This window comes from Gigantopelta aegis, chromosome 14, assembly GCF_016097555.1.
Source record: "Gigantopelta aegis isolate Gae_Host chromosome 14, Gae_host_genome, whole genome shotgun sequence".
In the NCBI taxonomy this organism is placed as follows: Eukaryota; Metazoa; Mollusca; class Gastropoda; order Neomphalida; family Peltospiridae; genus Gigantopelta; species Gigantopelta aegis.
Window position 1 is genome coordinate 13,062,516 of NC_054712.1, and position 12,366 is coordinate 13,074,881.

The 12,366-nt window shown below is 40.1% G+C and overlaps 1 protein-coding gene across 1 annotated transcript in view; it reads left to right on the plus strand.

Annotated features, from left to right (window-relative positions):
* Positions 1–3,982, plus strand: part of LOC121389082 (transmembrane protease serine 9-like) — a 16,324-nt gene extending 12,342 nt beyond the window's left edge. Inside the window, exons 7-8 of the mRNA XM_041520697.1 lie at positions 2,153–2,295; positions 3,791–3,982. Coding sequence (XP_041376631.1) covers positions 2,153–2,295; positions 3,791–3,949 — 302 coding nt within the window. The 3' untranslated portion in view covers positions 3,950–3,982. The remainder of the gene's footprint in view (positions 1–2,152; positions 2,296–3,790) is intronic.
* The last annotated feature ends 8,384 nt before the right edge of the window (positions 3,983–12,366 follow it).

The window sequence follows — 12,366 nt, forward strand, 5'->3', positions numbered from 1 at the left end:
ACCACCACCATCAACATCATCATTATCATCTTTTCTCTTCTTTTCTTTCACAACCTGTAGAATAAAAGTTAAAAGTTTGTTTTGTTTAACAACACTATTGGAACACATTGATTTATTAATAATCATCGGCTATTGCATATCATCCATTTGGTAATTTAACATATAGTCTTAGAAAGGAAACCCGCTTAATTTTTCCATGAGTAGCAAGGGATCTTTATATGCACCACCTGGCAGACAGGATAACATAGCCGAGAACGAACTGTAGTCCATGTCTCCTGTAGATCTGTCACCAGAAACCTTTAGTAAAAGGAAGAAGGAAGGAAATGTTTTATTCAACGACGCACTCAACACATTTTATTTACGGTTATATGGCGTCAGACATATGGTTAAGGACCACACAGATATTGAGATAGGAAACACGCTGTCGCCACTTCATGGGCTACTCTTTTCGATTAGCAGCAAAGGATCTTTTATATGCACCACCGGCTTCAGTGGCGCAGTGGTTAAGCCATCGGACTACAGGCTGGTAGGTACTAGGTTCGCAGCCCGGTACCGAGAGCGAGTTCTTAATGGCTCAATGGGTACGTGTAACGCCACTACACCTTCTTCTCTCTCACTAACCAATTACATGTAACTAACAACTAACCCACTGCCATGGACAGACATCCCAGATAGCCTAGGTGTGTGCCCTGAACAGCGTGCTTGAACATTAATTGAATATAAGCACGAAAATAAGTTGAAATGAAAATTAAATGAAATTATATGCACCATCCCACAGGCAGGATAGTACATGCCACGACCTTTGTTACACCATTTGTGAAGCACTGGCAGCTTTAATAAAGGCAAATAATAGCGCCATGACCGATTTATGGAGACAAAGGTTCGAAGGTGTTTTTCATATATATTCAAATCCAACGGAATAAAAGTTGCGGGGGTGATCCTCTCAAAAATGTGGGCTTCCTCCGCCAGATGGCGAAATCCAAAATGGCCCCCACAATGATTAAAACATGTGTTTTTCTGCTTCTGTTTATCGTATGAAGATGATTTCAATGCCCTACAATATATGTAGGGGAATCTCTATGGGCCATTCAGACCCTCCCAGTTCTTCATATGTTGGGTACCTCTATAGAAGACCGGCCTCGGTGGCGTCGTGGCAGGCCATCGGTCTACAGGCTGGTTGGTACTGGGTTCGGATCCCAGTCGAGGCATGGGATTTTTAATCCAGATACCGACTCCAAACCCTGAGTGAGTGCTCCGCAAGGCTCAATGGGTAGATGTAAACCTCTTGCACCGACCAGTGATCCATAACTGGTTCAACAAAGGCCATGGTTTGTGCTATCCTTCCTGTGGGAAGCGCAAATAAAAGATCCCTTGCTGCTAATCGGAAGAGTAGCCCATGTAGTGGCGACAGCGGGTTTCCTCTCAAAGTCTGTGTGGTCCTTAACCATATATCTCACGCCATATAACCGTAAATAAAATGTGTTGAGTGCGTCGTTAAATAATACACTTCTTTCCTCTATAGAATGTGCTCTGTTGTTTGATCTTCCAGACGAAAGCTGAGAGTTAGTGACGCTGGCCTGTACAGAGTCTCATCAGTGTTGCTTGGTCATTATTATCAGCTGATACTTTTAAAAATACTAATATGTAAACATATTTCTGGTATAGTTCATTATCTCGACTTCATGTTAAAATTTGTATATAGCTATTTTAAAGAACTCCTGTTGTCATCTTGTCACCCATTATACTATAATTCCTCATATGCTGTTGTATGACGGCCGGAGTGTACCGAAATAAAGTTTAATTTTTCCATACGGCTGAGAAGGTGATAATTTCACTGCCCCGTGCCTCTGGATTGGTATACAGCATCTTTCCTGTGGGGAAAGTACATATAAAATATCCCTTGCAGGTTTATCCATACGAGTAGCCTATGGTGCCGCATAGGTATTTCCTCTATTTTTTGTTAAATTTTTCGACAGTGTATATCTTATATACCAAATACCGTAGTTTAGAATATGTCACGGAGTCGTTAAGCAAATTAAAAAACAAAACAAAACAAAAAACAACAACAAAAAAACCCCCAAAAAAACTCAACACCCCACCCCCCCACCCCCCAAAAAAACCCCCACCCCATTTCTTTCATTCCCTATTGCAGAGAACAGCGATCAACGTCCAGATATATTACAAGAGGTCAAACTTCCCATTATGAGCCAATCAGCGTGCAGCAATGTGTATACACACTACGATGACAGTAAAATCTGCGCTGGTTACCCACAAGGCGGGAAAGACGCATGCGAGGTATTTAAAATGTTAACTGACAGTTTTAATTTTATAATAGCAAAGCATAAACATAATCACAGACGATCTTTGACGGTCATCTCTGTGGCGTGTTTGGGAGAGAGAGAGAGAGAGAGAGAGAGAGAGAGAGAGAGAGAGAGAGAGAGAGAGAGAGAGAGAGAGAGAGAGAGAGAGAAATGTTTTATTTAACGACGCACTCAACACATTTTATTTACGGTTATATGGCGTCAGACATATGGTTAAGGACCACACAGATTTTGAGAGGAAACCCGCTGTCGCCATTACATGGGCTACTCTTCCGACTGGCAGCAAGGGATCTTTTATTTGCGCTTCCCACAGGCAGGATAGCACAAACCATGGCCTTTGTTGAACCAGTTATGGATCACTGGTCGGTGCAAGTGGTTTACACCTACCCATTGAGCCTTGCGGAGCACTCTCTCAGGTACCTACCAGCCTGTAGACCGATGGCCTGCCACGACGCCACCGAGGCCGGTTAGAGAGAGAGAGAGAGAGAGAGAGAGAGAAAAGAGAGAGAGAGAGAGAGAGAGAGAGAGAGAGAGAGAGAGAGAGAGAGAGAGAGAGAGCGCCATCACATTCATTTAAAGGCATACTGTCACAGACGACTGACCTATTTAATAGTCTAAAAAAGTATTACCTGAACAAAAATATTTTGATTTGTCCCTAAATGTACTTTATTCAACCATCTTCATAACCACCATACTCCATTTATTAATGATATTTTATAAAAAATTATTGAATTATGGCAATGGTCCATAATTCAAAAAGTCAAATTGCCGAAAGGGTTGACATGGATTTCACTCCATCATGGTTCAGTTAAGGTGATGCGATAGCTAGATTTGGTTTCCAACAATTAATGTAATTTTTATTTATTATCCATTTTAAGAGAAATACGGTCCTTAAATCCGTGACAGTATGCCTTACACACACACACACACACACACACACACACACAAACAAACGTTTAGCGAGAGACTGCGAGCGCTCGATCTTCTCAATATACCTATTTGGTTATTTATCACTAAAAGGTTGCAATCCCCCGACACACATTTCTCAATATGTTTATACAAAACATTTCCAACATACAGTTTGTTAAATTAATGGAATGTGAATGGAACGAACAACGCGCACGCGTTTTGCATGACATTCATAGTGTGGCATCGTCGACCAGCTAATACTAGTGTGTGTTAAATCGATTTAAAGAAATACGATAGCTGATGACCCAGTCGCCACAGTCATTCCATCCAATAAAATAAGCACGATCCTTTAAAAAAAAAAAAATAATAAAAAAAAAAAATATATATATATATATATATATATATATATATATATATATATATATATATATATCCCAACTCGTTTCGTTCGTTGCATACGTTTTAAAACAACGCGTTGTAACTTAAATAGTATCTAACGGCCACGCATGTTATATTCTCATTCTATATTATTATTTGTATTTACATGTTCTTGTTTCCAGGGTGATTCGGGTGGACCACTAGCGTGTGCTATCGACAACAAATGGGTAATGGTCGGCTCCGTATCATACGGATTAGGGTGTGCCAGACCCGGATATCCGGGCGTTTACACTTACGTACCAAACTACTACTCCTGGATAGACGAAATTCGCAACGCCTAAGTCAAGCTTTCTAAGTAAAGCTGTCCAAGTGCTCAAATAATCAGGGCCGTACCTATAAAACGTTTTAAAAGCTTTTACCCATGTTTTTAGGAAGTGGAACATATTTTCTATTATTACAGCTTTTTTCTCTGTTAACTTGTAAACGCAATATTTACAACTTGTTGTTTATATTATCAATAGCTGCGTTCACACTTACACTTTAAAGGCATACTGTCACGGATTTAATTACTTTTTTATCTCTAAAAATGGATAATAACTAAAAATTACATTAATTGTTGGAAACCAAATCTAGCTATTGCACCACCTTAACTGAACCATGATGGAGTGAAATCCATGTCAACTCTCTCGGCAATTTTAGTTTTTGAATTATGGACCATTGCCATAATTCAATTATTTTTACAAAATGTCATTAATAAATGGAGTATGATGGTTATGAAGATGATAGAATAAAGTACATTTAGGGACAAATCAAATTATTTTTGTTCAGGTAATACTTTGTTAGACCATTAAATAGGTGAGTGGTCTGTGACAATATGCCTTTAAGCTAGTTCAACTAAATAGAGGATACTCCCAGAATGTCTTGTGATATCATAATTTATCAGCCCGTATTGATAAAAGTATGAAAATCCGAGGATTGCCGAGGATTTTTTTTAATACTTTTATCAACGAGTGCTGATAAATTATGATATTCCAAGACACGAGAGGGTACTCTTTTATCATCCTTTATCATTCTTTTAATTTGGAACAGTTGTAAACAATTCTATGAAACCAAGATCATAAGAAGCAATATCTGCTAGGAGAATATCGCAGGAGATATCGCAAATTATAGTGCCAGCAATATCTCCTACAAAAGCCTCTAATGGATGATAAACTGGTATAACTAAACCAGTTTAAAATGTTACTTGTAAGGTTGGGCAAACTTGAACGTTTTTCTTAAAAGTTGAGTTTGCAGAGTTGTTTCTATGGCCATTTTGCCATTACAGTTATTGTAAGTGTGAAGACGATCTTTTCTTTCACTATACCGGTGTGGCTATACCGCTATATCTAAATCATTTTGGTGTGTGGTTTAGTTGAACTGGTATAACTGAAACAGTTTAAATATAAGTGTGATCACTAACTGTTTAGTTGAACTGGTATAACTGAAACAGTTTAAATATAAGTGTGATCACTAACTGTTTAGTTGAACTGGTATAACTGAAACAGTTTAAATATAAGTGTGATCACTAACTATTTAGTTGAACTGGTATAAGTGAAACAGTTTAAATATAAGTGTGATCACTAACTGTTTAGTTGAACTGGTATAAGTGAAACAGTTTAAATATAAGTGTGATCACTAACTGTTTAGTTGAACTGGTGTAAGTGAAACAGTTTAAATATAAGTGTGATCACTAACTGTTTAGTTAAACTGGTATCAGGTTAAAGTGACGATATCGTCACTGTCAAAATAAGCAGTAAGTGTTTTAGCCTCGGCTTAACAGACAAGTATTCCACTGTTGTTTTGATGCCTTGCGCAAGTGCGGATAACTGTACTTCCGCCTTATACCGGTATATCTAACACACATGTGAACGCTCGCCATTTCCAACCAAAGGTGTTTTAGCTAAACCAGTATAGTTAAACCACTTTAACTTCTGTAAGTTTGAACACAGCTAATTTGTCAAGTCCACTGTACTTATAGTCGTCAAGATGTTTGTAAAAACGTTACGTACCTCTGAAACTAGAGTGCGTGGCGTTAACTGTTGCAAAGCTACGTGCATGGCATTGTTGCACGTTAAAGTGACTTCCCGGCTTTTCGAAAATTCCAGTCCAGATTTTAAAGTTAAAGTTTGTTTTGTTTAACGACACCACTAGAGCTCTTTGATTTGTTAATCATCAGCTATTGGGTGTCAGTAATATTCATATGTACGGAACCAGATATTTTTTGGGGAGAAAAACTGTTCATTAAATAATTTTGAAAACACGTATCATTGTGTTTGTCTGTTTATTGTCAGCGGAATGAAAAAGACGAGGGGTCATGTTGGTGTTGGTGATAAAATATGCTGAACGACAACAACAACAATAATAATTTTAAAACCCTCATAAGAAAACATAAAAACAACAAACGAACAAACAAACTGGGAGTAAAATTCAAATAGCCTGCACACAATCCACATAGCGTAAATTAGCATATCTGATATTAATTAAAACACAGACTATTTTCTTTTAAAGGGACATTCCTGAGTTTGCTGTATTGTAATATGTTTCCTACTAATAAAATATTTCTACGATGTTTAATCGTTGGGATACATTATTTATACAGAGTGGGGGGTGGGGGGTGGGGAGAGAAAACCTTTCATCATCGAGTTGGGATATTACATATTAAAAATATTTTCTTTATATTTTTAAGAAGCCCAAACTGGATTTTGTCTTCAAATAATTTCATACGTACGAAAAAATTATATTTTAGGAAATAAAATGAAATTTAACCTAGTACAAATATTAGAACGATCAGAAACACCTTCAATATACAGCCACTAATAGTTTATGCAGAAAAATATATTTGATATATAATTACACTCGATAAAAAGTCTCTGTTACTGTGTTAGTCAATAACATCTTAAAAATTGCAGCAAACTCAGGAATGTTCTTTTAATATTTCGTTATGTTGAAGTCTCAAAATTCCAGTGTCTTCTTCACATTGCACATCACCACCTAAAAACACAATTTACTATCGTTTTGGAACTATCTTTTCTTGTGCTACTTAGTATAATATTAGTATAATACACATGTACTACAATTCTGTATCACAATCTCTAGTTACTGCTTCCATAGTGGGTGGATGCATATTTTTACCATTATTTATACAGAGTGTGGGGGAGCGGGGGGTGGGAGAGAAAACCTTTGATCATCGAGTTGGGATATGCACAGTTCCCCTCACCCCAACCACCCCCTGTTCCTAGAGTCTAAAAGCAGGATTTAGGGGCGATCTACGCCAAGTCACATTTCAGCCAACTATACTAGTATTCTGTCTTCCGCCCTAAAGGCTCATATCGACTGTGGCGTGTGCATGCACAAAAACAACAACAACAACAACAATAATAATGTTAAAAAAATCCAAAACCCAACATCTAAACTTTTAAAAAATCTCTTTATGCCATATGATCGGCCATTTTTGTACAGGCAGATTACGCACTTTTTATTGGTGTACCCTCTGTGTGTTAATACATTCCTTACATTAATTCTATTAGAACATATACTCTTCAAAAAAAGAAACGCAAAAGGGTACAAATGGGTTATAACTCCGATTTTATGTTTTCTACCGGTTCATGCTTTGTGAATATAAGGTCATTGCATGTCCCAAACACATTCCCAAGGTTACATTCGATAAAACGCAGCTACTGTACAATAAAGTTCCAAAATGTGAATATTCGCAAAAACGCAGCCACGTGCAAACCATGTCACCACTGCACGTGCGTTGTCTGCACGTGCAACATGAACACCGACAGTATAAAAGTGCAGGGTGTTCGCTTGCCTGGCCTCTGTATCTGGCCGACAGTTGACAATCCAGGACATGTCACGTCTCAGTGAACCGCAGAGAAACAATGCCATCGGCCGACTAGACGCAGGCGAATCCAGAACGGCCGTTGCCAGGGCATTCCATGTGTCCCCAAGCACCATCTCCAGACTGTGGGACCGTTACCAGCAACATGGATCAACACGTGACCTCCCTAGATCCGGTCGACCACGGGTCACTACCCCCGGGCAGGACCGCTACATCCGGGTACGCCACCTTCGGGAACGATTGACTACTGCCACCTCCACAGCCACAGCAATACCAGGTTTGCGCAGGATATCCGACCAGACCGTACGGAACCGCCTACGTGAGGTAGGAATTCGTGCTAGACGTCCAGTTCGAGGTGTCATCTTAACACCACAACACCGTCGACTCCGACTGCAGTGGTGCCAGATTCATCGACAATGGCCTCAACTGCGATGGAGACAGGTGTGGTTCAGTGACGAGTCCCGATTTCTGCTCCGACGTCATGATGGAAGATGTCGCGTGTATAGGCGTCGTGGTGAACGTTATGCGGCAAACTGCGTGCAGGAAGTGGACAGATTCGGCGAGGGTAGTGTCATGGTGTGGGCAGCCATCTCACACACTGGCAGAACTGACCTGGTCCACGTGCAGGGCAACCTGAATGCACAGGGCTACATTGACCAGATCCTCCGGCCACACATCGTTCCAGTTATGGCCAACGCCAACGCAGTATTCCAACATGACAACGCCAGGCCTCACACAGCACGTCTCACAACGGCTTTCCTACAGAACAACAACATTAATGTCCTTCCTTGGCCATCGATATCACCGGATTTGAACCCAATTGAGCATCTATGGGACGAGTTGGACCGACGCCTCCGACAGCGACAACCACAACCCCAGACCCTGCCCGAGCTGGCAGCAGCCTTGCGGGCCGAGTGGGCCACCATCCCCCGGGACGTCATCCGTACTCTGGTTGCTTCAATGGGCAGGCGGTGCCAGGCAGTTGTCAACACACGCGGAGGCCAAACCCGGTATTGACTCCAGATGACCTTGACCTTGGTGGTGTGTTCTATCACTTACTCACAATGGACTAGAGTGAATTGTGAACAATCCTGCAACATTTGGTAATTATCGGACTCACCATTCAATAATTAAATCAATTCTCCAAATGTTACGACAATGTGGTTTTGCGTTTCTTCTTTTGAAGAGTATATTAACATTATTGACAGTGGAAAATGATTTGGTTCCACAGAACCTACAACTTATTTTATTTTATTTTATTTATTTGATGGGGTGTATTTTATTTTATTTTATTTATTTGATGGGGTGTTTTTTCTATCTATCTATATATCTATATCTATATCTATATCTATATCAATCTATATCTATATCGATATCTCTATCTCTCTCTATCTCTCTCTCTCTCTCTCTCTCTCTCTCTCTCTCTCTCTCTCTCTCTCTCTCTCTCTCTCTCTCTCTCTCATATATATATATATATATATATATATATATATATATATATATATATATATAAACTTTTGATTTGTATTGTTTGTCAGGCTTTTTTTGGGGGGGGGTTGTTGTTTTTTGTGTGTTTTTTTTTTTTGGGGGGGGGGGGGGGTGCGTGTGTGCGTGTGTTTGTGTGTTGTTTGTTTTTTTACTAATCTTATCTTTATAATACATGACGCAATATGCACGACACCTGTGTCCAGGTGCTAATGTCGTCTACATATTATGAATAGTTTCAGATGTCAAGCAGTTCAGAAGTATTTTGAGTAAAACACGCGAATCCCTCGAGGAAGCAGGTAACGTGCAGTAAAACTCAAACACTGACGAGGCCACGTGTGGTTACAGGGAAGGATAGGAAAGTTTGTGTTAGCAACACCTCAACACAGTCTAAAGGTATAGGTTAACCACTCTTTTTTCTACGTAGCTGAGCATACCGAACATACAAATGTCGACGTACCGAATAAACCGGGAAAATCCCCCCCCCCCCCCCCCACCCCACCCCACCGAAATATTTAACTTTCTACCTTAGAAGAAGAATAACAAGTTCACCACTTGAGGTTTGAAATATTACCATTTTTATTTCGAGGGGTCCGAAAAGGGAAGCAACTCTCGTTAAACCCCAGTATACAGGCAGCATACAACATGATATGACATTCAGTTCCAGAAATTTGTTTTGTTTAACGACACCACTAGAGCACATTGATTTATTAATCATCAGCTATTTGATGTCAAACATATGATCATTTCAGCAAGGGATCTTTTATATACACCATCTCAGACAGGATAGCACATACCATGGCCTTTGATATACCAGTCGTGGTGCACAGGATGGAACGAGAAATAGCCCAATGGGTCCACCGACAGGGATGGATCCTAGACCGACCGCGCATCAGGTGTGAGCTTTACCACTGGGCTACGTCCCGCCCCTTCATTTATAGATGCAGGAACCAATCTTATTTTTACACCATAATTACGAGAGTTGGCTCTCTTTCAATATTGAATAACATCGCAGTCAAATAACACAAGATTTGTCGGTCGCCAGATCTATGCCAAAATATCACCTAACCTTGGAATAGGGTACATACAAAGTTTTATAATAATTTTGTGTCATCCAGGGTGTTATGAATCATGTTTCAAGTTTATTTATTGCCTTAAGTTTTACAACTCATCAGCCGGTGCCTATTTTTGTGCTGGGGTGTCGTCAAACATGCCTTCCTTCCTTCCTTCCTCCCTTCCTTCCTTCCTTTCTTCCTTCCTTCATTCAACTAATTAACACACTAACTAACTAAATAAATACATAAATAAATAAATAAATAAATAAACACCAATTACACCAACCCCCTCAACAACAAAACAATAAAAACAGCAAATATTTAAAAAACCTAAAACAACATAAAAGGAAAAAACACCCCAGAAACCTATTTAATTGATCTGAATGAGACCCCTAGTAACTAGTGCATTGTGCATACCACGACTTACGATACAAAAGTCGCGAACAAGCACTAGCCCATGATCACCGAGAATTAACATCGATTAAGTTACAAAACAATATTTTGGTGCTGGAATCGGTTGCAATTTCATCATCGACCATCGGGTATAATCGATTGGAACCAACCGATCAACTTTAGATCACACAATTGGTTAGAATTATATGAATATTAATTAAGAAGAATTTGTATTATAACCTTATTACCGGCCTCGGTGGCGCATTAGTTACGCCATCGGACTACAGGCTGGTAGGTACATGGTTCACAATCCGGTACCGGCTCCAACCCAGAGCGAGTTCTTAACGACTCATTGGGTATGTGTAAAGCCACTACACCCTCTTCTCTCTTACTAACCACTAACCAGCTAATAACTAACCCACTGTCCTGGACAGACATCCCAGATAGCTGAAGTGTGTGCCCAGGACATCGTGCTTGAACCTGAATTGGATATTAGCACGAAAATAATTTGAAATAAAATGTATTATCAAGACCAAAGCACCTGTTGTCGCGTGCACCTCACATATTACTAATATGTCCTTTAATTACTATTTAATATCAGTTTTATTTATTTACACATGGACATAAACCCATACTCCAACATATTTACATCCAGGGCCGTACCCCGATCCAATTCGGGGGGGGGGGGGGGGGGCACTACCTTTTAGAAACACTATACAAATTAAACCCTGAGGTGTGTATGCTATTTTCTGGAGTAAAAAAAAAAAAAAAAAAAAAAAGTGAGATTCTCAGAGGGGCAACTGCCCCCCCCCCCCCCCCCACACACACACACACAAACACACACAACCCGGAGGGTACGGCCCTGACATCAATTCTATTATCTGAACTGGCGGAACAATAACAGTTAACGTTTTCCCACACAATCGATTATGGATTTTTTTATAATCGACCATCACATCGGTAGAGCCGACCGATCAATTTTCGATTATAATCGATCATTGGAGAATCAATAAGAACACTTGGAATGACCAGGTATGGGTTGTGGGGTCATAGGAATCATATACATATAATATTACACATACACATACATAAGCGTACGAGACGGAGGGGAGGGGGGCTAGGGGCAGGGGGGCATTGCCCCCTCCCCTCCCCCAGTGCTGGAGCAAAACCTCAAATTCGGGCAAAAATTATAGAGATGTTCTGGCAAAATGTGCTAACCTGAGACCTATTTACCATGTCTTTCCATCATTCTGCCCTCGGAATTAGTTGTAGTCCATGTAACAAAGGAAAGGAAATGTATTTAACGACGCACTCAACACATTTTATTTACGGTTATATGGCGCCAGACATATGGTTAAGGACCACACCGGTATTGAGAGAGGAAACCCGCTGTCGCCACTTCATGGGCTACTCTTGTCGAATAGCAGCAAGGGATCTTTTATATGCACAATCACACAGACAGGGTAGTACATGCTACGGCCTTTGATATGCCAGTCGTGGTGCACTGGCTGGAACGAGAAATAGCCCAGTGGGCCCACCAACGGGAATCGCCATGTAACAAATGCGTACAGATTCGTTTGCAACATTATATAGCTGTTTGGTAGTAATACTAATATGAATAAATTTAGTTATTCCGATTTGGGCATTTTTGTTTAATTCGGGCAAAAGCCAGTCTGTTCCGCTACAATAACGGGAGCCCGTACGTCTATGTACACATATACATACAGATACTCAGACGCATACACATACACATACACACATAAGTATATATACATAGAGATACTCAGACGCATACACACACACATACACACATATGTATATATATACATACAGGCACGAAACACCACACACCCCGGCCAACCGAACCGCACCCCTGCTTAAGCACATTTTCTCCTTTTTTTCAATATATTTTCTGGGACGCCATAAACGTCCCCCACCACAACCT